Source organism: Neocloeon triangulifer, unplaced genomic scaffold (assembly GCF_031216515.1).
Source record: "Neocloeon triangulifer isolate White Clay Creek 2 clone unplaced genomic scaffold, ASM3121651v1 ptg000008l, whole genome shotgun sequence".
Lineage (NCBI taxonomy): Eukaryota > Metazoa > Arthropoda > Insecta > Ephemeroptera > Baetidae > Neocloeon > Neocloeon triangulifer.
The window spans coordinates 655,789-676,556 of record NW_026775550.1 but is presented as its reverse complement, the minus strand read 5'-3'; the positions used below and the strand labels follow the sequence as shown (position 1 = coordinate 676,556).

Sequence of the window (20,768 nt, the reverse complement as noted above, 5' to 3'; positions counted from 1 at the left end):
CTATCTCCAAGATTATCGAAAATTTTTAATTAATTACGATTCTCCAAAAGTTTTCTCAACATTGAAAGGTATTATGCATAAAATACAAAATTAACGACCATTTAATGCCTTTTTTAAGTTTATTGGTTTTGCGACACATAAAACTTACTGCGACTCACAGAATAGGATAAAAGCATTGTTTGGGCCAGAAAGGAATCTATTTATCAAAAAATAATATTTATACAAAATTCCTTTTTCCCATGAGACTTAAAAACATTTTCATTATTCTCACTTATCTCTTTTCACCCACAAACTCGAGAAAGCTTGCCGAAATGCATTGATGGGTTTCCACAATGACCATCGACTATCAGAACCAATTGATGAGCTCGCAGAAAAATACGAGCTGCAGTCTGGAGCTGAAGATGTATTACTGCTCTTAATGGGAAATGAAGCTGGCTTCTCATCCTTCTCTGCAGCTTCTAAAAAGTGTACATACTCTAATCTAAATTATGAACTTTATCAACAATAGTTGCTCACCTCCTTGTTTATCTCGATAGTACTGACCCACTACCTGTTCATTGGAATAAAAAAGAGAATCAAGAAGATTGAGTTATCAAAACATAAGAAAATATTTTAAGTTAAATTACTTCTTTGCACCGAATTTCCAAAGCCATGGATTTGCAACCTCCACAAACTTTCAGGGCCAAACCTGCTGGGAAATTGTCACAATCCTCCAAACTGAACTGTGTGTAAAATTAAAAACATTAGTGAATTTTATTTAAACAAAATTTATATAAAAACTCACATCAAAACATTGCCCTTTCCATTTAATTTTCACGGAGAGTTTATCTTTGTCAGAGGCACAGGAACTGCCTGAACTTGGTTGCCCCTCTTCCAGAAGTTCAGCAGCAGTTTCCACAAAATCGTCCTTGTTGATTGCACCAAAATCAGGAGGCAAATATGGGGAGTGTTCAAAATCGGAATCCAGAAATGGGTTTTCTGACACCTTTGTGGAATAAGTGGACACTGCTGCTAATTCAAATGGCATGCCTTGTGGTGCACAAGCAGGAGTCTCTAGGCTGCCATCAATTTCAATCTGTACGGGCTTCCTCCGCTTGCTGGATGAACTTGTCGATTGTTCACAATTGTTTCGAAATTTTGCCAGCCAGGTGTGTTTAAATTCTGAGTAGTGAGCCCTTACTCGACACTTGCAATTTAGGCCATCATAACATTCTGTTTCTGAAAAAAAAATCAATTGCAAACAAATCACGTAGTTATTTTTTTCATTTAACATTTGCATTTGGTGGGGTACATAAAAATAAATAAAAAATGTGAGAATAAAAAAAAAATGGTAGTAACGGACTTTGCAATTTACTTTTGGTTTATCTAAGTTTGCTCAAAAAAATAAAAAATAAAGGCGCCGATATGAAAATTTATAATTACCAAATGAATCCTCGGAAACTTCACATGTCCTGACATGCTCCGACACTTCAGAATCTTTGATGCAAATGAAAGGCAGCTGGCAAACTCTGCAGAAGCCTTTGGCCTCAAGTTCACTGGATTTCGGAAGATAACTTTTCTTTTCATTTCTGATGGTTTTTTTCCTTCTCGTGGTCGGAGTGTTGAATTCTTCACTGCTTTCGTCTTTTCGTCCTCCAGTCTCGCTTTCGGTAGAAACTTTGGCAGCAAATTTTGGGCGTTTGCTTGATGATGAAGAAATCCCATTTTCATCGGTCAGCAATTTCCAGCCAGCAGTTGGTACTGAAAGAGCTGAAGTTAATATAAGAAAAAAAAAACGAAAAAAATAATGAACCTCTTTCATTTCGAGTTTTATCAACATTGGACTTTTTGCCGTAAGTACCAATTTTATCATGCCTTGACAACAGGCTGCTGGATTTTATGACTAGGCACTTAAATTGAGGCTCGGATGGAGTTTCCTCCTGCTGTACATGCGATTGTTCAGTCCCTCTGCGCAATCCAAGTTTTCTTCTTATGGACAATCGACTTCTGTTGCTACGTTCAAATGTTTGGGAAAGCTTTGGTGCAAAATCGGTTCCAACATAGTCCATTATATTTAACTTGAGTGCTAGTGCTCGATTTGGATGACAAAATCCTTCTGTAAAATTTAAAAAAAATCCAACATTAGCTGTATGTTTGATGCACAATGTAAAATTATAATTGTGCAATTTAACAAACTTTTAAATTATCATTTATTAAGAAACATTTCTCCTCATTTATTTGATCTATAAAAGGAAAATATGAAGTTTTGTTAATATTTTAATCAGGCATTTCTCATCCTGAGACAATCTAAAAAAACATGCAGTTTCAATTTTTTTAGTCGATTTCTCCTTTTGGCCCAGAGGGCATCACAAAAATTCACAATAATATTATATGCATGCAATACATAATTTGCTATTTTTTGTCCGCAGACGTTATAAAGTGTGTGTGTTTTAGAGCCGTATTATTTATTATAGCTCGTTATAGCTATAATAAATAATAGCCTAGGCTACATATGATTTATATACTTTCCAGGCCAGTTGCAAAAAATAAGCCCGCTTTATCTAAAAATGGTAAAATTGCAATATAATATAAAAATTATTTATGATTCATACCTACGCACAAAATTCTTGCAATGAACAAATGAACCCTCCAGCTTAGCGAGCGATCATGCGTCATGTGCAGCGTGCAGACTCCGGAGCCTCGCCACTTCGCCAGACCAAGAGTCCAAGCAACAAGAGCCGACGAATTTAGACATTATTAAACAAGACATAAGAGACGACAGGACTGACAAGAGCCGATTGGATATCTTGCGCGCGTTTACTTTGCGCTACACCCCCGAAATCTCCTCTCTCGGGCAAGTACAGAAACTTCAGAATTCAGAACCCCCCACCAGATGTCCACGCCCATCATATCCACCGATATCCACCATAAAAGTAAACATAATTTAATTATTATGTAATTACAAGAAACTTACCCAATATCAAGAACGAAAATAACAAAACGCGCTGATAAGAGAATAATTTGCAGCCTTTTTAGTAATCAACCCTTATTAAATTTTGTGGTTATCATTTTATTTATGTAATAAATTTATATTTTAGTTAATGTAATACATACATTTTATACACCACACAGTATTAATTTAATATTTCTGTTGTGATTGATAACAGGCCCATATCAACATGGATTTCTCCACAACTATGGAAATATTTGTAAGCAACTACACACTTATTGATAATGAAATATACGAACTTTGGGTTGAAGGTGTTTCAGGTATAATTTTTTTTTAATTAAAAAATATTTAAAAGGCATTAAAATTTGGTATTACATTTTACAGCCATAGAGGCAGTTTGCCAATTGAAAGGAAAAGCTCTCCTCCAGCAAGGTTCTAATGTGGAAATGCTGCAGAGTGAAATCGAGGACCACTATCGGACATACAGCCTGCTCGAACGGCTGCTTCACAACCCAGTCAAAATCAAGGACCACCAGCTAGAATTCCAAATTGAACCTCAAATCATGAGCATGCTCATACAAAGGTCTCACAAATGTGTATTTTAAAAAAAAATATGTTAATTCATAACCTTTTTGTTCAGATATTACAAATTCGATGATGCTGTTTACCGAGACATTCTTGGTAAAAAGTTGTCTGCCAGAAACAGGAAGGATTTGGATGACTTGAGTGAGAGAACAGGAATAAATATCCTTTCTTGCAGGTGAAATTTTTACTTTTATTATCAAAATTTGAAAGATTTAATTTCTATATTTGCAGACGACAGTTCGATAATGCCAAACGAGTGTTCAAAGTGGTCGAAGAGATGCCAGGATTAGTTGTTCAGAATATAACTGACAATTTTGCTCTCGATAAGGACCTTGCAAAGTAAAATTGAATTCTTTTTTACTTTTGTAAAGAAGTTCTGAAATTAATTTATATTTTTAGAAGTTACGCCGCAGTCGTGTTCTTAGGCAGCCTTCGTTTTGATTGTTCAAAACGGAAACTCCAGTATTTATCCTTCCACGATTTGAGCCACTGCGCCCATGCCATCATGGCAAACTGGACTTGCAAGGAGCAGGGCCCTGAGCAAGATGACACTGAATTTGATAGAGAGTTTCTGCTCGATCTCAAAGACTTGCGCGTCATGCTAGACAAGGACCGGGAGCACAAGCAGTAATATTTTAGTTTTTAAATCAGAAATTTTATTCATGGTAATTTTTTTAGTCTGGTTTGCACTAAGGTCCGTCCACAGCTATTGGAAAAAATATACGTGGACGTGGAGAACAACTTCCGAACCTACACCAGAGCGATTTTGGGAATTTCATGCGGACTCCACAGGAGTCGAGAGATGAGATCCCTGTTTGTGGATTTGGTCGAGAAGTGTCTTGAGCCGTGGTATGCTGCACATTGGTCCAGAGCAGACTTGTCTATTTTCCTTTCCGCATACACTCAGTCTGCGTTGGAAATGGACGCATTGAGGTAAAAATTTTAAATTGTTTTTTTTTAACGTTTTTAATATTGTTGGATCAATTTTAGGGAGGTTGAACTGAAGCAATCGTGGGAGAGGTACATGAATGTCCTATCAAACTGTCTGATATTCATGCACAAGGACAAAAAGGACAAGAAATAATTTTGATTTGTATTCCCATCTTCCTAAAACAGTAGACTCTTGTGTAAACTTATAGACTTAAACAGACTTAAAGCAGAATATCTTATTTAAAATGTAATATTAGTCCATGTTGATTTTTTTTTAATTTTATATGATTCAGTTAAGCAAAAATCTAGTCTAAATTTTGTGGAAAGAAAATTTCATTTAAATAACAAAATGAGTTAAGTTGTTTTCAATAAAAGTATACTTCTTAAGTTTTATTGGTTTTTCTTTAGCTTTGACTTTCCAAATTTGTTCTCGCCAGATTTTCTCTTCACGCTCCTAACCAAATTGGAAATTTCCAAGCTCATAGTCGGCCTTTTTTCTTCTTTCTGCGGCGTGCTCTGGAATTAAAATAATAAATTTACGCTCTAGCAAAAGTTAAATTAAATTCAGACCTGCTCAGGATTTCCTCGTCGTTTTAACTTTTCATTAACAAGAGCCTGAGTTCCTTTGGTTGATTTAAAGCTAGGGTTGGATGGGTCAATGTTGAAGTGGTGTGATGTGAACAATGCAGTGAAACGAGGATCTTCCACATCAACCTATTTAGATATAATTTAATTGCAAATATAAGCTCCAGTTCCTCAATATACCTGAAAGTCATCATCTGTTTGCGCCTTTTTAGGAACACGGGTGTTAAAGTTGAAATGCCTTTCATTGTCTCCATCCATCATCAACAGCTCAAGCTCAGCCTAGTAAAAATAATTGATCTATCTTTGATAATTTATTAACTTCTATAATTTACCCTTTTCTTTTCATCCACTACTTCTTCTTTTTTCAAACTCTTCTTTCCCTTTCCCTTCTTCTTTTTACTTTTTGGCTCATTGTCCATCATGAGTTCTCGCTTAATATCCTCTGCGTCTGAAGGCAATTCGTCGTCGCTGAATGGCACACCCTCAACTATTTCCTCTTCACTGTCATCAGAAGCATCAGCTTTAGCTTTCCTGGCCAACTGCTTCTGCTTTTTCTTCTCCTTCTTTTTCTGCATCAGTTCTTCGAAAGGTGTCAAAGCACCCAGACCAGACTCCTTCCTCAGTTTTTCTGCCGCCTTCTCGTCAACCTTGCTTTGCAGATCGACACCCCAGGTGATCTCCATTTCTTTGTTGTTGTCTTCCTTTTCATCTTCTTGCAGCAGTGCTTTGTACACATCAGCACTCTTTTTCTCTAGAATCAAGAAATTTAATAGTTAATTCTGCAATAAAATTAATTTTTAGATTTTTTGTATACCATTGTCGGACTCGTCGTCAGTGCTTGAGGCCAAATAAGTCTTGATGACATCCTCATCCAGTTCTTTGTCCTTATTTGCCCACACCCTCCTATTAATGCCAGTTCTCCTTGGGTCCGTCTCGTCCCAAGTGAGTTCAAAATTTGATCGAGTTAGAGCTCCTGTAGTGAAGAACTGAGGAACATATTTTCCAGCCTCAGGAAGGGTATCACATTCATCTCTTGGCTCCTGAAATAAATTGTGGTTATGGTTGAAAAACAAAATTGATTTCAATGTACTTCGTCAAAAGTCAAGTCATCTGGGATGAACCTCAAATCCACCTTGGTGGAAGTGCTCTCAAATTCCATTCCATCACACTCGCTATAAACGTGAGACGCTGTGGCCACCGAGTCAAAAATTACGACTGCGTAGAAATACTTCAACCGACGCAACTCGTACTTCCGCAATTTCTCCATGTCAAAATTGTCCTCGCCTGTTTCATCTGCGGTGATTTCTGACAACTCCCTAGGACCCGACACTTCTTCCTCTTTCATGCACTGTTTACCGAACTCAGATTGGAAAACCTGTCGGAATTGTTTTTAGAAACATGTTCTTTTTTTCAATATCACTTCGGTAACACACCATGACTTTTTCTATGGAGCCACCAGCAGGAAGGAATGAGTTTAAGAGGAGCATTAAGTCTTCGGATCTGACTCTGGTCCAGTCCATATTGCAAACGGCCAGGCGATAAGAAGCTTCTTCGGTCCTCTCAGCATCTTTGTCAAGTTCTCCCCACTCGTGTTCCAATTCCTACAAAACCAATTTCAGTGTCAAGCTGCACAATTTGAAAAGCGATTTTTACCTCAAATTCATCGCCTTCTTCTTCACTGGATTCATCATCTGATGAGGAATCACTGCAGATTTGCCCAACTCCTCGTGCATAATCTGTCGAGAGGTCCTTCAGTTTTTGGCGCACCTCGCTGGTAACTAATTTTTTCTCGGCTTTTCCTAATTCCAGGGCTCTTTCATTATCTTCATTTTCCTCTTCTTCGTCCTCATCATCCTCCTGGAGTATTAAAATTTTGTTCGGTTTGCCTTTAAAATTGTAGGAAAAAAGAAATACATACCTTTGATGAGTCGGATTCCTCTTCTGATTCTTCATCTTTCTCTGGACGTTTAACTTCCACTTTTTTAGATTTCTAAAAAAATTGAAATAAAATAAATGTGGCCAAAATTTGAAAGCTATGGCATTTTACATCGACTTTTTTCTGTGCAGTTTTCTCCTCCGCCTCACTGTCATCGTCCTCTGAAGACGACGTCAACTCGTAATATTTTTTGTAATTTTCTGTACTGGCATAATTCACTGGACGACCTCTTTTATCCACAACGCTCTTTACTTTAAACTTCGAATCCTGAAAATTTTTAAAGTTTTTATTTGGGTGCAAATTAAAGAAAATAAAAAAAACCTGGAACATCGACTGGAAGCGTTTGTCGATTTTGACTTTTCGGTCCTTCTGCGGCAGGCGTCTGAATTTCGGATCCGAAGCGACATGTTTGAACCTCTCGTCCTTCTGCATGTTTTGAGAATCAATTTGCGCAAATCTACCTCGTTTTTGTGCAAAAATTTCGCAAAATCAATGACAAAACTACAGCACACGCTAAATTCACGTGCGTTTGTTGCGTTTACCTGAGAAGGGGGCGTGGTCGCGAAGGACCGAAAGAAAATCTCCTTGAAAAATTCCTCAGCAGTCACAGCTGAAAATGCATGTACGCAGTCGCTTCTCTTTTTGTCGCTAGGCGAGTGGTGAACTTTTCAGCCTGAATTCGCCGAATTTCGTGGCAGGTTGGTCGAACGAGTCGGCAGGTGGTCGAAGCGGGACGCAGACACGCAAATTGTGAGCCGATCGAATTGTCTTCACGCGAATTCGGAGCACAAAACTTCACCGTGGCGAGCGAACGCATTGTAGAAGGCATGGCAGACAGTGCCAGCGAGAGCGACTCGAGTTCCATCGACGGCGGCGGGCCGATCATGATGCCCCCGTCGCCCGTGACCCGTGAGCAGCTGCACAAGCGGATCGAGTCGCTGCAGCAGCAGAACAGGGTCCTCAAGGTAGAGCTCGAGACGTACAAGTTGAGGGTCAAGGCCCTGCAGGAGGAGAACCGGAATTTGAGACAGGCCTCCGTCATTATCGTGAGTTGGCTCTTTTCCGATGATTTTTTTTGTCAATTATTTTCGTTCGTGATTTCTAGCAAGCGCGGGCTGAGCAGGAAGAGGAGTACATCAGCAACACCCTGCTGAAGAAAATCCAGGCGTTGAAAAAGGAAAAGGAGACCCTTGCGCATCACTACGAGCAGGAGGAGGAGTGCCTCACCAACGACCTGTCTCGCAAGCTCAACCAGGTTTGTTTTAGATCAGTTTTCTGTCTGGTCCTCCAAAGTGGAAAGTGGGCCTTATGATGGTCAAAAAAGAATAATAAGTGCAGCCTAAATTAAATAATGGCATTAGAAATCTGTTGAATAGTCATGTGTCGTGACCCCTTTTAAAAAATACGATTCATGATTGCTCTTTATAATTTCTCGCTTTAAATTTTGCGGAATATAAACATGCATTAATTAGCCCAACTTTAATTGATAAGAGCCATGATTAAAGAAATAAAATATATGCCAATTTTTATATCAGAATTACGCGGACGACGGCCCTAAATTGTCTTTTTTAGTAGTAAAACTTTCAATATATCAATTCTGGATAAATTTAAATTATTCTCAATATCCCAGATTAAGTTAATTCGAAAACTACAGTAAAAGTTCAATGTTCTATTATATCTAAAATAAAATAAACAATTACAAAAATTTATATTTAGATGATTGTTTAAAAGTGGCAAAACACTTTAAAAGGTCTAGTTTTTTCCCTGAATAGAACTTTTGAATTGACTGAGTTCACATGCCGAGAAGTATATATAATTGACCTCGCACATTGCTCTTAAAAGTGGTGCCCGTCATTTGCATAAACATTCCATATTCAATTCTGCCGCCTTTGAATTGCAAATGATCAATTCGAACGCGGCTGTGAAATATGAAAAAAAGCTTTCTGTCGAGAACAAAGTTGACGTAATTTTTCGTCAATTTGCAGCTACGCCAGGAGAAGTGCCGCCTGGAACAAACTTTGGAACAGGAGCAGGAGTGCTTGGTCAACAAGCTGATGAGAAAGATTGAAAAGCTTGAGGCCGAAACCTTAGCCAAGCAGTCCAACCTGGAGCAGCTGCGCAGAGAAAAAGTTGAGTTGGAGAACACCCTGGAACAAGAGCAAGAAGCTCTTGTCAATCGCCTGTGGAAAAGGATGGACAAACTGGAAGCCGAAAAAAGGTTTGTCTATAATTGAAAATTACTAAATGTTCACTTTATTAAAATCATAAGGAAAATTATTATTGTAAAATTAATGCAAAAATTACTTTAATTTAAAACTAATAAAAAAAATCAATCATAGTAATTGAACTTAAATTTAAAATTAAAAGCAGAAAATTTTTAAATGGCATTAATGAATCATTGATGTAAGACGTTTGCTAGTTGAAAATCCATACTTCAATTTTTGTCTAAATTTGAGCGGAAATAATAATTATAATAAAATTAAAAAAACGTATATTTTTTATTTTTTTTTTAACTATTGAAATTTAATCAAAATTATTTGTTTAGAACACTTCAAATTAAGCTGGATCAGCCCGTGTCAGACCCTACCTCACCGAGGGACATAAACAACGGGGACACAGCTGCTAACCTGAGTTCGCACATTCAAACTCTGAGATCTGAAGTGGTTCGATTAAAAAATCTTCTCTCCATCCACCAACAAGAACGTAGGGATTACCGAAATCTCAGTTAACACTTTGTTTGAAAAAATTTATTCACAGATACTGAAAAAATGCAGCGTTATGCCACGGAGGAGCGAAACATTCGTGAGGAGAATCTGCGTCTGCAACGCAAGCTGCAGCTGGAGATGGACAGACGGGAGGCGCTTTGCCGCCACCTGTCCGAATCCGAGTCGAGTTTGGAAATGGAGGAGGAACGCCATTACAATGAGGCCATAATCGTCGGGGTGGCTGGTGGCAATCAGGCTGCAGCACCTCCAGGTGTCCGGCCCCGCAGAGTTTCCAGCCCAGTCCCTTATCCTTCGCCCAGCTCATCTCGCCCTCTCAGTCCAGGTAAATAAAAGATGAATAAACAAAGCGAAATTAAACATAGGTTTCTTTATTCTTTTTATATAAGTTTTTTTTTATCTTTTTTATTTTTATTTTTTTTTAAAATCTTTTATGACAAATATTTCAAAATAAAAATTTGAATGCGTTTTTTGCAGGTATTGGTGGTTTGAGCAACACCGGCCGTTGCTTTGCATGTGGTCAGCAGTCACCCTTTCCACCTAACACAAATCTCTCGTCCTCACCACCACATCACCCCAGTTCAGGAACACCAGGGAATCAGCTCAATGTAGTTATTGTTATTTAGTAATTTAATTTTGCTGATTGATTTTCTCCTTCTCTGCAGCCACGTGTTCCGAGGGAAAGGTTCGTGAAGCCAGCTGTGCCTCCAGCAAGCCCTGGGTCTGCAGCTCCGACCTTATCTGTCACTTCTCCGCACTCTCCTATGGACATCTCGAGGAGTTAAACAGCAGACCAATTGTACGCTTCCTTTACTTGGCCTTGCTAGTCTTATTGCGAGAAAGAGAAAAAAAATCTGCTGCTTGATTGTGTGTCCTTTCTTCTAATCTCAATCAAGTGTTCGCACAATTTATATAATTTCTGCCCTCAATTTTTGGAAAACAAAAAAAGCAAGATGGTCTGGCCTGTTCAAAAGGCCCGTTTCGACCGGTGATAGGATTCGAGTGAATCGGAGCACTATATTATATGCTTTAAGATTATTTTTACTAGATCTAAATGAAAATCACAAACTTGTTGATGAGGTATTTTGGTGTCCCAATCGAATGAATACACAATAATAATATTAACGAATCTTATTACTCGATGCGCGGTGCCTCCTGTGTGTAAATAAGATTAATTTGTCTCTAAGACTTCTCGCAAGGAGCGTCCATTCCATTTTGTTAAACTTGATTAATTAATCTTGCTGTTAGATCAGACGTTTAAATTAGTGGTTCAGTCACTGTGATTCGACAAGGGCACCTATTTATATCTGTGCTCGACACAAAGATAAACTCCAGGTGGGGAAAATCGACAATGCTCTGCCGCAAAGAGTAGTTTTCTCCACAAAATATTAACTAAGTAATTAGAGGCACATAAAAATATTATATATTAGGCTACAATCCTGCTTCAAATATAGGGTCTGTTTCCCTTCCACTCGCCGAGTAGGTTGATATCAAAAATAACTAGTGAAAAGTTTATTCCACCGGCTCTGCAGACTCCGGATAATATCTTGTATTCTGATGCCTAAAGTATTACGTACACGTTGACAACAATTCAAACACATTGGAAAATCCACCTTGGCTATAATACTATGTGTAAAATTGAAAATTCACATTTATGGTGCTTTCCCTGCCTTCGTTTGCGGGACTTGTGTATTTTACTATGTAGATCCGTGTCTTAGCAGAAAATCAGGAGGACGAAAACAACTTCTATTGAAAATGGGTGTGTGCATCTTACTGCAATACAATAATGTGTAATCCATTTTTGTTGAATGTGCTGGCGAATTTTTGTGAGAAGCCAAGTCCAGTTAGATGGTTTTAAAGATGTTGATTTGTCAAGGAAATGCCAAAACATATTGATCTGTCGAAAGAGCTTGAATATTGTAAAAAGGCGCTTACACTGTAGCAGTACATAAATATTTTCAGATAAGTAAGACTTAATTGGGATTCGGGAATACCACCAGTTGTAATAGGTTGTTGCTTCACGGCTTTCTTCGTATGGATATAACCACATAATTATTTTCTTTTGTCTAATAGTAACTCGAACTGGTTGATTTTTGACGCAGTACATACACTTGCCCTTCCTCAAAACTGTTACGAGCCTTAAATGTAGGCAAAATTAATTAACCAGATGCAGATTTGTCATCATCTCTGTCTAATCATTCGTTTCGCTGTAGCATCACCGACAAGAAGAAGTATTTCCTTAAGTTTTGTTACTTTTTTTCACTCTAGGGGTAATCTCAGTTTTCGTTAAAAATTAAAACGCGCACTAGCTCCTTAATGAATATGGCAGTTGACTCCGATTTTTAGTTTTTAATGATTGAAGAAGAATGTACTTTAATGTTTGTGCGCACCTAGCACAATTTGTTGCGTTTGATTTAATTTCTTGCATGTCAACATTCAGTTGAATTCTATTTTTTACTACTGAATGATGTATCTACTACTAATGTATGTCAAGAAAGAAATAAAAATCAATACCAACCCTAAATTTATTCAAATAATTTTTCCCAAAACTAAAAAAGAAACCAATATTGATTCTCATTCTGACCTGCTCAAAAAAGTAAATTGAAGATAAACAGCAGCACAAAATAAAACGGTAAATATTTGAGAAAGGTCCGCGCTGAGATTGGCCAGATATTACATACAAATTTTATTTTTCCCATTTGCAGAAGTTTTAAAATTTTGAATGATGAAATTAAAAAGTCGGAATTTTTACTAAAAATAAAAATTGAAAATACAATCGAATACTATTGTATTGTTATGTTTGTTTACCTCAAAAATAATTAGCTATTTTAAAACTGACGAGTTTGGCCATAGTCAAGTTCGACCTTCAATAAAGTAAAGAAAAGATCTGAATCTCTTTTTTTTTGCATTAGAAAGTTGAGCAATCAAAGAAAATCAAACATTTAAACAACACCCACTCATTATGTTCATCAAAAATAGCTTATGTTGATTTTTTTATGTGAATAAGTCATTGTCGAATCTTCCAGCTATCAGCCGGAAACGGCTCAAATTTTGCTGAAAAAGCGCATCTTTATTCATCGCAGTCAAAGAGAGTCACCTTGGGGCCTGAGCGCAGAGCAAATTTATGGCATTAGAGATGGTCAGGGCATTGTTTGGCCGCAAGTGGCTCAAGGTGCACCGAGACAGGGAATAACACATCTAATTGTTTCCTGCTAATTGAATATGTATGCGGCCGCCGCGCAAGCAGCATTTCCTCCAAACGCGCTTGCTCGTGAAAATGCATCAAATGCTGCTGATATGGATTGAATTGTTTGCGTCACTCTCTGCAGATTATGCAAAAGTTTGAAACAATCATTGTGTCGGAGTGCATTATAATTAACAAAAAAATTACACAATTTTCGTTTGAAATTTTTTATTAAATGAACGTATAGAATATATACTTTTTAGGTCAATGGAACAAACTCTATTCTTATAATGGTTCATATTTATCCATGCAACTTTTTTATTACCAATTATAGACCTCAATTTTCAAAATTTCTTGTGGGGACGGCGCCGGCAACAATGAAAAAGAATGCATAGATCTATACCAAATTATTAAATTAGATTTTTTTTGGTAAAATCTTTTAAAATGGAATTTATTTGAAGCAGCTTGAAACTTAGTTGAAGAATTAATTTTAGGCTAAACCAAAAATATTATTGTACTAAAATTGGCAGAAAAGCCTTTTAACTTACTATTCCCAGGAAAAGGTTTTCTTTTAGAAAAATGGCCGTATCAATTCTCTTGGGCATAATTTGCGAATAATAGAACTTGTTGCTTAATATATCAAATTTATTTTAAAGTTTTTGGGTGAAAACAGATGAAAATATTAGATGATTTATTAAAAATTTTGATAAAATTTTGATCTGGGAAGAGACTCCACGTTGTGCATCTAATTCTAACAATAATTGAAAATGGCAATTTGCTTTAATTATTTTTAGAATTTCCTAATAAATAATCAGACTTTGTCTTGATAAAAATGTGAATATTCAACAAATTCCAAAACTAAAAAAAAAATCAGTTAAATATTTAGCCGAAACGATAAGAGTAATAGGAAGAAGACATTAAAACGAGGAAAAGAGTATTTAAGGAGTACCGGAGAATACCTGTCTCTGATTAATTAAGCAAAACGCGCAATTATAAACCTTCAGTCGGCTCGTGTTGTGTGTGTGAGTGTATTTTTCCAAGTTCAATGATAAACCCACCAGAAATTAAATTGCGAGAATAAATTAGCGGTGCGCGCGCGTAAAGTCTGCGGTTTCGGCGGTGAGATGAACGCACTGCTAGTTTGCTGGGAGGTCGTTCGCGGGTGCTCTTTTGCTTCGCGATTGTATTTCAAATCACACATCCGCAAAGCATTCATTTATTTTATCTCCCACCCTGCGTCTTACTATAAAAGCTGCGGATCCCTCCTCAGCACCACTCAAAAAGTGGATAAATCCTGACAGAGAAAATTCCTTCTTCAAGTGTTTGTTCGTGAATTTGTGCAATATGGTAAAATTTGTTATTCCTTTCGAGTGGTTGAAATTTGCTAAAAAAAAAAAATGTGCGTTCGTCAGTTTTTAGTGTTTTTTTGCGCCGTGTGTCTGGGTTTATCGACAACCCTGGCGCAGGTCCCAGATGCCGACGGTAACACGGGACCTGACCCGAGGAAAATCTACGACTTCAACTTCCAAGCTCCGACGCATGGACAAAGAGTGGCATCGGACATCAATGGAGATGTGAGAGGCAGATACTTTTACACGGATGATATGGGCAAGTTTTTTCAACTTTTTCATTTCATACAAAAATGAGGAAAAAATTAAGAAAGGGAAGAATTGGAAAAAATTTCAGTAGACGAAAAGTGGAAGACGAGTTTTTACCTTGATTTTTGTAAACAAAATAATATAAAACAATTGAAACAATTTGTTCCACAAATAAAAGTATTTTCGATAAAAATTTTTGATTGATCTCCGTTTATTTTTGCACTTCTGAAAAGAAAAAAATTGATTTAGATTAATTTTTTTGAATTACAATTCAGGTATTCAGAGAACCGTTGATTACACGGCGGGCAAAGACACCGGTTTTGTTGTGCAAAACGACACCCCCGACCCCAACCCCGCCAACGAGGCCTCTTACTACAAACAGAGCAGACCTGGAGCCGCCTTCGGCACCTATGAGGGCACCAGGGGCTACCTGAGCTCGAAACTCAACGGCGACGGGTCGTACAACTTCAAACTGAGGTGCGTCTCTCACGCTTCATTAGTCAGCCGCCTGCGAAGTCCGACTTAGGCAACCGTGCACGCTCGCACGATCTGCCGGCTGCATAGCTTCTTTCCTCACTTGAAATTTATTTGTCTCAGTTCGCCCCACCAGAGTCGCTCGGAGAACAAGGACGTGTTTGGCAGGGTGCAGGGCGAGTACAAGTATCTGGACACGGACGGAAAAATGCACTTTGTCCAGTACGAGGCCGGCCCTGACATTGGCTACAGGGTTCTGAACACAAACGACGGCAAACCGACTCCAGTCGCCGCCGCCTCGACCACGCAAACACGTAGAGTTTTAATTATCTGAAAATTTAATTTTATTTTTAGGGGATTTTTTAATAAAATAGGTTACGCTGAAGCTCGGTCTGGACGTGCCTACACCTTGCCGGACGAAGTTTTGGAAGGAGCGTATTCGGAATATTACGGTTCAAAACGGCTGAGCGAGAGTGCAGTCAAAGTGAAGAATCACGGAGAGAATACAGGCAAGGAGAACAGCGGTGATAAGGAAAAGTCCGTGAAAATCGCTTGGAGCCCCATCTTAAAAAAACCAACTGGTTTGGAGGGAAAGTTTTTCAAAAGTAATTTTTTTTTAATGATTAAATGATTTAAAATATAATTTTTATTAGGATAAAATTCCGAAACTGAGGAAGAAACTTCAATTCTTGAAATATTAGTTTTCAATTTAAATACAACGTTTTTTAATCAAATTATATGATAATTTTTAAAATTTAATTCAATTTAAACATTTATTGTTGTCGCCCCGTTTCAGAATTACACATTTAGTTTCCCCTTGAAACATAATTAATTAAATTTATTAAATATAAATATAATTAATAAAAAATATTAAATTGATTGTTCTCTTTTTAAAATTTTAGATTCGGCCGAAGAATACGAGCGCGCGCCGTCAGCAGATGCTGTTGATTTCTTCAGCGGTGAAGATCAGGGAGACTACGACTTTTCAAATGGAAAGCAACAGAAGCGAAAAAGTCCCTTCATAATTACTGTGCCCGAGCCTGTATTTGCAGCTGCAACCACACAAGTATTTGATCAGCACCCTTTCGCTCCTCTCAGCCCGCAAGAGCAAAGTGCTGTGAACAACCTCAAGGACTACACGACTGCTGTGATTAGAGAGCAATACAGAGTTGAGGTATTAAAAAACATAAGAAAAATAAATATCCAACGTATTAAATTGAAATAATTTCAGGATTTACCAGATTCGCGAGTGAGGCAGGACGACGTCAATCAAAACTATGCTGCTTCAAATTTCGCCTCAAGACGCTGGTAAAAGATAAAATTTAAGTTTAAGGAAACGACAAGGCTCAAGTTTTGTACCGCGTAAGAAATAAATAAACGCATTCAGCATCGAACCACTACTATTAGGATAGTTAATTTTAGAGAAACGAAAAAAAAGCACAAAACATTTTCAATTCGCACGCAGGCATTCAGGAGAGGGCGAATCGCTGGTCAACAACTTTGACATTGTGCACCTGAGGAGTCGCCTTTCACCTCACACGCCACGTCTGGCCCAGGTCATCTCACTCGACTAGATACTCGTCAGCGCGTGAAAAGCAAGACAAAGCGCTTTGTAATCCTCAATCATGTGTCATCTTCATGAACCTTTTTACGAAATAAATATTTACATAATTTATTCGAATGAAATAATCTTAGTTTTTTTATCTTTATCCAATAATAAATAATAAGAAATTTAATTTCTTCGGATGTATATTACACGGTAATTGCTCAATTGTCGAATTAATCCCTTGGAAATAATGAAGTTTAGAATTATTGCTTACTTTTTCATTGCTACATTTTTAAGGTGTATTGATACAAATTATCTTTTGCACGCTACCGCAGAGTGAACCTTTTTGATGAAATAATTTTTAATTGTGGGATCAGAATTATATTGCATTGTCACCAGCATCGCTTAATTTCTTTAAATTATAGCACTGTATAGTAAACAAATATCTGCAATTAATTGCACCTTGCAATTGACTTAATCCACACAGATGGTGAGTGGCGGCGATTAAGGAGGTGTAAAATTTATGTTTTTATTGCATATAAAGAGTTAGACCGGCAATAATAATTTTTAGCGACTATCAAAATTGAACATAAAACAAAAATTTATGACGGCAATTCAAAAATATCGATGTACAAAATGTGGGGCGCTTCAGTATAAAAAGCGGTCCATTTTCTGGAGAAGGCACCACATCTTCACTGCAGACAAACGGACTAAGGTAAGAAGAAACGCTTGATTCAATTCTTCCATTGGTAATATATTGACATAATTTTTCATTTAGAAATGCAACGTTACGTGGCCACCACAGTGCTACTGGCAGCTCTGGTCATCAATGGCCAAGCTGCACCTCAGGCCAGGCCTCTCGTTCCTGGTCAGACGCTCCCGGGCTTTATTAATGTTCCCTCTCTGAAGCCAGCAGAACCTGAATACGAATCAAGGGCTCCAGCTCCTGGACAAGTCGCCCCGGCCCCCTGCATTATTGTATACCCTGATGTTCTCCCTAGTGAAATTTCTCGCCCTGAGACCAGGCCCCTCGAGCCACCAGCATTCACTCCTGAAACCATCCCTGGAGTGATTTCTCGCCCTCAGACCAAGCCTCTGTTGCCCCCTGTTGCGGCTCCTGAGCTCCTTCCCGGATTCGTTGGACGTCCCCAGACCAGGCCCCTCGAGCCACCAGCATTCACTCCCGAAACCATCCCTGGAGTGATTTCTCGCCCTGAGACCAGGCCTCTGCTGCCCCCTGCTTTCAACCCAGAGCTTCTACCAGGATTCGTTGGACGTCCCGAGACCAGGCCCCTCGAGCCACCAGCATTCACTCCCGAAACCATCCCTGGAGTGATTTCTCGCCCTGAGACCAGGCCTCTGCTGCCCCCTGCTTTCAACCCAGAGCTTCTGCCAGGATTCGTTGGACGTCCCGAGACCAGGCCCCTCGAGCCACCAGCATTCACTCCCGAAACCATCCCTGGAGTGATTTCTCGCCCTGAGACCAGGCCTCTGCTGCCCCCTGCTTTCAACCCAGAGCTTCTGCCAGGATTCGTTGGACGTCCCGAGACCAGGCCCCTCGAGCCACCAGCATTCACTCCCGAAACCATCCCTGGAGTGATTTCTCGCCCTGAGACCAGGCCTCTGCTTCCCCCTGCTTTCAACCCAGAGCTTCTGCCAGGATTCGTTGGGCGCCCCGAGACCAGGCCCCTCGAGCCACCAACATTCACTCCCGAAACCATCCCTGGAGTGATTTCTCGCCCTGAGACCAGGCCTCTGCTGCCCCCTGCTTTCAACCCAGAGCTTCTGCCAGGATTCGTTGGGCGCCCCGAGACCAGGCCCCTCGAGCCACCAACATTTACTCCCGAAACCATCCCTGGAGTGATTTCTCGCCCTGAGACCAGGCCTCTGCTGCCCCCTGCTTTCAACCCAGAGCTTCTGCCAGGATTCGTTGGGCGCCCCGAGACCAGGCCCCTCGAGCCACCAGCATTCACTCCCGAAACCATCCCTGGAGTGATTTCTCGCCCTGAGACCAGGCCTCTGCTTCCCCCTGCTTTCAACCCAGAGCTTCTGCCAGGATTCGTTGGGCGCCCCGAGACCAGGCCCCTCGAGCCACCAGCATTCACTCCCGAAACCATCCCTGGAGTGATTTCTCGCCCTCAGACCAAGCCTCTATTGCCACCAGCTGCTACCCCTGAGCTCCTTCCTGGACTTGTTGGCCGCCCCGAAACCAGGCCCTTGATCCCTGAAATTGTCCCTGAGGTCGTTGTCCCTTGCTCAGGCTTTGCCGTTATGCCTGGACAAGTGCCTTCTCTTCCTCAAGCCAAACCACTGGAGCCTGAACAAGCTATCCCTCGTCCCAATCCTGGATTCGCTGTGAGGCCTATCCTTCGTCCCGTTTACTAATGAATACAATTAAACACATAATTATACTGAAGGTATCATATCTGTTTTTTTTAAAAATGAGCGTAATAAAAATAAAAAGTCTTGCAGTGTGAACTTTGGATTTCTTACTTCTTAACATATTATTTTACAACAGAATTAACTTAGCTCTATATTAATTTATATTGCTATAATTTCATGCATTAAATTTAATATTAATTATCCTTGCGTTAAAGTCAACAAAGAAAATTTGAAAAATTTACACCATGGAAAATATTGGATTTTTTGACGCAAATCTATATTTTGAGGGACTAACAGCAACGTCTAATAGGCATGTTGTAAAATTAAGGTCTTTTCCCATACTCATGGAGTTTGAAAGGATTTGATTGAGTTTTTCTTATATAATACGGATCTCATTTGCAATGTTGTCTTTACAAATGCATATTTTAGATCATTATAAGCTTAAAATGTAATTTTGGGAGTTAAAATTCCACGCTGCGAAGAAAAATGAAATTCTTAATAAATTCGTCTACGTTAATGAACCAGAAATAAAGCAGTACGCTATATTTTCAAGGTATATATTTACTTAAACCTACATTTTGAAATAAAAAATTTTGGCTTTCGTGGATTTTTTGACGCAAAATAACTATATTTTGAGGGACTAACATTCAACGTCTAATAGGCATGTTGTAAAATTAAGGTCTTTTCCCATACTCATGGAGTTTGACAAGATTTGATTGAGTTTTTCTTATATAATAATGATGTTATTTGCACAGTTGTCTTTACAAATGCATATTTTAGATCATTAAAAGCTTAAAATGTAATTTTGGGAGTTAAAATTCCACTCTGCGAAGAAAAATGAAATTCTTAATAAATTCGTCTACGTTAATGAACCAGAAATAAAGCAGTACGCTATATTTTCAAGGTATAAATTTACTTAAACCTACATTTTGAAATAAAAAATTTTGGCTTTCGTGGATTTTTTGTCGCAAAATAACTATATTTTGAGGGACTAACATTCAACGTCTAATAGGCATGTTGTAAAATAAAGGTCTTTTCCCATACTCATGGAGTTTGAAAGGATTTGATTAAGTTTTTCTTATATAATAATGATGTTATTTGCAAAGTTGTCTTTACAAATGCATATTTTAGATCATTATAAGCTTAAAATGTAATTTTGGGAGTTAAAATTCCACGCTGCGAAGAAAAATGAAATTCTTAATAAATTCGTCTACGTTAATGAATCAGAAATAATGCAGTAAGCTATATTTTCAAGGTATAAATTTACTTAAACCTACATTTTGAAAAAAAAATTTTGGCTTTCGTGGATTTTTTGACGCAAAATAACTATATTTTGAGGGACTAACATTCAACGTCTAATAGGCATGTTGTAAAATTAAGGTCTTTTCCCATACTCATGGAGTTTGAAAGGATTTGATTGAGTTTTTCTTATATAATACGGATCTCATTTGCAATGTTGTCTTTACAAATGCATATTTTAGATCATTATAAGCTTAAAATGTAATTTTGGGAGTTAAAATTCCACGCTGCGAAGAAAAATGAAATTCTTAATAAATTCGTCTACGTTAATGAACCAGAAATAAAGCAGTACGCTATATTTTCAAGGTATATATTTACTTAAACCTACATTTTGAAATAAAAAATTTTGGCTTTCGTGGATTTTTTGACGCAAAATAACTATATTTTGAGGGACTAACATTCAACGTCTAATAGGCATGTTGTAAAATTAAGGTCTTTTCCCATACTCATGGAGTTTGACAAGATTTGATTGAGTTTTTCTTATATAATAATGATGTTATTTGCAAAGTTGTCTTTACAAATGCATATTTTAGATCATTAAAAGCTTAAAATGTAATTTTGGGAGTTAAAATTCCACTCTGCGAAGAAAAATGAAAT

General features: G+C 38.3%; 6 protein-coding genes across 12 annotated transcripts; 4 read left to right on the top strand and 2 right to left on the bottom strand.

Annotated features, from left to right (window-relative positions):
* Positions 1 to 130: 130 nt before the first annotated feature.
* LOC132194575 (uncharacterized) lies at positions 131 to 2,860 on the bottom strand. 2 transcript variants are annotated; one of them, XM_059615925.1, is made up of 8 exons: positions 2,592 to 2,860; positions 1,793 to 2,095; positions 1,423 to 1,749; positions 785 to 1,218; positions 627 to 722; positions 517 to 550; positions 272 to 458; positions 131 to 196 (listed from the first exon to the last, which is right to left on the bottom strand). In XM_059615925.1, the coding sequence occupies exons 1-8, from the start codon at positions 2,653 to 2,655 to the stop codon at positions 145 to 147; spliced, it is 1,497 nt and encodes a 498-aa protein (XP_059471908.1). In that variant the 5' UTR covers positions 2,656 to 2,860; the 3' UTR covers positions 131 to 144. The 2 variants fall into 2 exon arrangements, with proteins under 2 accessions (XP_059471908.1, XP_059471909.1); XM_059615926.1 differs by having other exon boundaries at positions 1,423 to 1,740; positions 2,592 to 2,858.
* On the top strand, positions 2,815 to 4,831 carry LOC132194577 (acidic fibroblast growth factor intracellular-binding protein). Of its 5 annotated transcripts, none has more exons than XM_059615933.1 (8): positions 2,815 to 2,833; positions 3,147 to 3,249; positions 3,314 to 3,512; positions 3,570 to 3,689; positions 3,746 to 3,853; positions 3,914 to 4,141; positions 4,193 to 4,447; positions 4,505 to 4,831. In XM_059615933.1, exons 2-8 carry the CDS (start codon positions 3,159 to 3,161, stop codon positions 4,596 to 4,598), a joined length of 1,095 nt encoding a protein of 364 aa, XP_059471916.1. In that variant the 5' UTR covers positions 2,815 to 2,833; positions 3,147 to 3,158; the 3' UTR covers positions 4,599 to 4,831. The 5 variants fall into 5 exon arrangements, with proteins under 5 accessions (XP_059471916.1, XP_059471913.1, XP_059471912.1 ...); XM_059615930.1 differs by lacking the exon at positions 2,815 to 2,833 and adding an exon at positions 2,860 to 2,912; XM_059615929.1 differs by lacking the exon at positions 2,815 to 2,833 and adding an exon at positions 2,880 to 3,014.
* LOC132194573 (ESF1 homolog) lies at positions 4,801 to 7,515 on the bottom strand. Its single transcript, XM_059615924.1, has 11 exons — positions 7,287 to 7,515; positions 7,077 to 7,232; positions 6,948 to 7,019; positions 6,683 to 6,886; positions 6,463 to 6,630; positions 6,120 to 6,404; positions 5,844 to 6,069; positions 5,362 to 5,780; positions 5,210 to 5,308; positions 5,015 to 5,158; positions 4,801 to 4,960 (listed from the first exon to the last, which is right to left on the bottom strand). Exons 1-11 carry the CDS (start codon positions 7,395 to 7,397, stop codon positions 4,835 to 4,837), a joined length of 2,010 nt encoding a protein of 669 aa, XP_059471907.1. The 5' UTR covers positions 7,398 to 7,515; the 3' UTR covers positions 4,801 to 4,834.
* A 46-nt stretch (positions 7,516 to 7,561) lies between these two features.
* Positions 7,562 to 12,212, top strand: LOC132194576 (coiled-coil domain-containing protein 6). Its single transcript, XM_059615927.1, has 7 exons — positions 7,562 to 8,011; positions 8,071 to 8,220; positions 8,951 to 9,183; positions 9,511 to 9,668; positions 9,723 to 10,013; positions 10,166 to 10,296; positions 10,354 to 12,212. Exons 1-7 carry the CDS (start codon positions 7,793 to 7,795, stop codon positions 10,471 to 10,473), a joined length of 1,302 nt encoding a protein of 433 aa, XP_059471910.1. The 5' UTR covers positions 7,562 to 7,792; the 3' UTR covers positions 10,474 to 12,212.
* A 1,943-nt stretch (positions 12,213 to 14,155) lies between these two features.
* On the top strand, positions 14,156 to 16,612 carry LOC132194732 (uncharacterized). The gene is made up of 8 exons (XM_059616195.1): positions 14,156 to 14,219; positions 14,285 to 14,480; positions 14,746 to 14,947; positions 15,068 to 15,258; positions 15,319 to 15,549; positions 15,847 to 16,118; positions 16,176 to 16,252; positions 16,410 to 16,612. Exons 1-8 carry the CDS (start codon positions 14,217 to 14,219, stop codon positions 16,516 to 16,518), a joined length of 1,281 nt encoding a protein of 426 aa, XP_059472178.1. The 5' UTR covers positions 14,156 to 14,216; the 3' UTR covers positions 16,519 to 16,612.
* Positions 16,613 to 17,149: 537 nt separating this feature from the next.
* Positions 17,150 to 18,968, top strand: LOC132194621 (uncharacterized). Of its 2 annotated transcripts, XM_059616021.1 has the most exons (3): positions 17,150 to 17,205; positions 17,269 to 17,515; positions 17,714 to 18,968. In XM_059616021.1, the coding sequence occupies exons 2-3, from the start codon at positions 17,271 to 17,273 to the stop codon at positions 18,873 to 18,875; spliced, it is 1,407 nt and encodes a 468-aa protein (XP_059472004.1). In that variant the 5' UTR covers positions 17,150 to 17,205; positions 17,269 to 17,270; the 3' UTR covers positions 18,876 to 18,968. The 2 variants fall into 2 exon arrangements, with proteins under 2 accessions (XP_059472004.1, XP_059472003.1); XM_059616020.1 differs by having other exon boundaries at positions 17,269 to 18,968.
* The last annotated feature ends 1,800 nt before the right edge of the window (positions 18,969 to 20,768 follow it).

Excerpts from the sequence above, each read along its gene's own strand:
- LOC132194575 (XM_059615925.1), bottom strand. The coding sequence starts at position 2,655 with ATGACGCATGATCGCTCGCTAAGCTGGAGGGTTCATTTGTTCATTGCA. Across the intron at positions 1,219-1,422 it reads AGTTTCCGAGGATTCATTTG|AAACAGAATGTTATGATGGC; the intron begins GTAATTATAAAT and ends TTTTTTTTTCAG. Across the intron at positions 551-626 it reads TGGAAATTCGGTGCAAAGAA|GTAGTGGGTCAGTACTATCG; the intron begins GTAATTTAACTT and ends TCCAATGAACAG.
- LOC132194573 (XM_059615924.1), bottom strand. The coding sequence starts at position 7,397 with ATGCAGAAGGACGAGAGGTTCAAACATGTCGCTTCGGATCCGAAATTC. Across the intron at positions 6,405-6,462 it reads GCTCCATAGAAAAAGTCATG|GTTTTCCAATCTGAGTTCGG; the intron begins GTGTGTTACCGA and ends CAATTCCGACAG. Across the intron at positions 5,781-5,843 it reads TGACGACGAGTCCGACAATG|AGAAAAAGAGTGCTGATGTG; the intron begins GTATACAAAAAA and ends TCTTGATTCTAG.
- LOC132194576 (XM_059615927.1), top strand. The coding sequence starts at position 7,793 with ATGGCAGACAGTGCCAGCGAGAGCGACTCGAGTTCCATCGACGGCGGC. Across the intron at positions 9,669-9,722 it reads CTCCATCCACCAACAAGAAC|ATACTGAAAAAATGCAGCGT; the intron begins GTAGGGATTACC and ends ATTTATTCACAG. Across the intron at positions 10,297-10,353 it reads CACCAGGGAATCAGCTCAAT|CCACGTGTTCCGAGGGAAAG; the intron begins GTAGTTATTGTT and ends CCTTCTCTGCAG.
- LOC132194621 (XM_059616020.1), top strand. The coding sequence starts at position 17,271 with ATGCAACGTTACGTGGCCACCACAGTGCTACTGGCAGCTCTGGTCATC.
- LOC132194732 (XM_059616195.1), top strand. Across the intron at positions 16,119-16,175 it reads GAGAGCAATACAGAGTTGAG|GATTTACCAGATTCGCGAGT; the intron begins GTATTAAAAAAC and ends AAATAATTTCAG. Across the intron at positions 16,253-16,409 it reads AATTTCGCCTCAAGACGCTG|GCATTCAGGAGAGGGCGAAT; the intron begins GTAAAAGATAAA and ends ATTCGCACGCAG.
- LOC132194577 (XM_059615933.1), top strand. The coding sequence starts at position 3,159 with ATGGATTTCTCCACAACTATGGAAATATTTGTAAGCAACTACACACTT. Across the intron at positions 3,250-3,313 it reads TTGGGTTGAAGGTGTTTCAG|CCATAGAGGCAGTTTGCCAA; the intron begins GTATAATTTTTT and ends TACATTTTACAG. Across the intron at positions 4,142-4,192 it reads AAGGACCGGGAGCACAAGCA|TCTGGTTTGCACTAAGGTCC; the intron begins GTAATATTTTAG and ends TAATTTTTTTAG.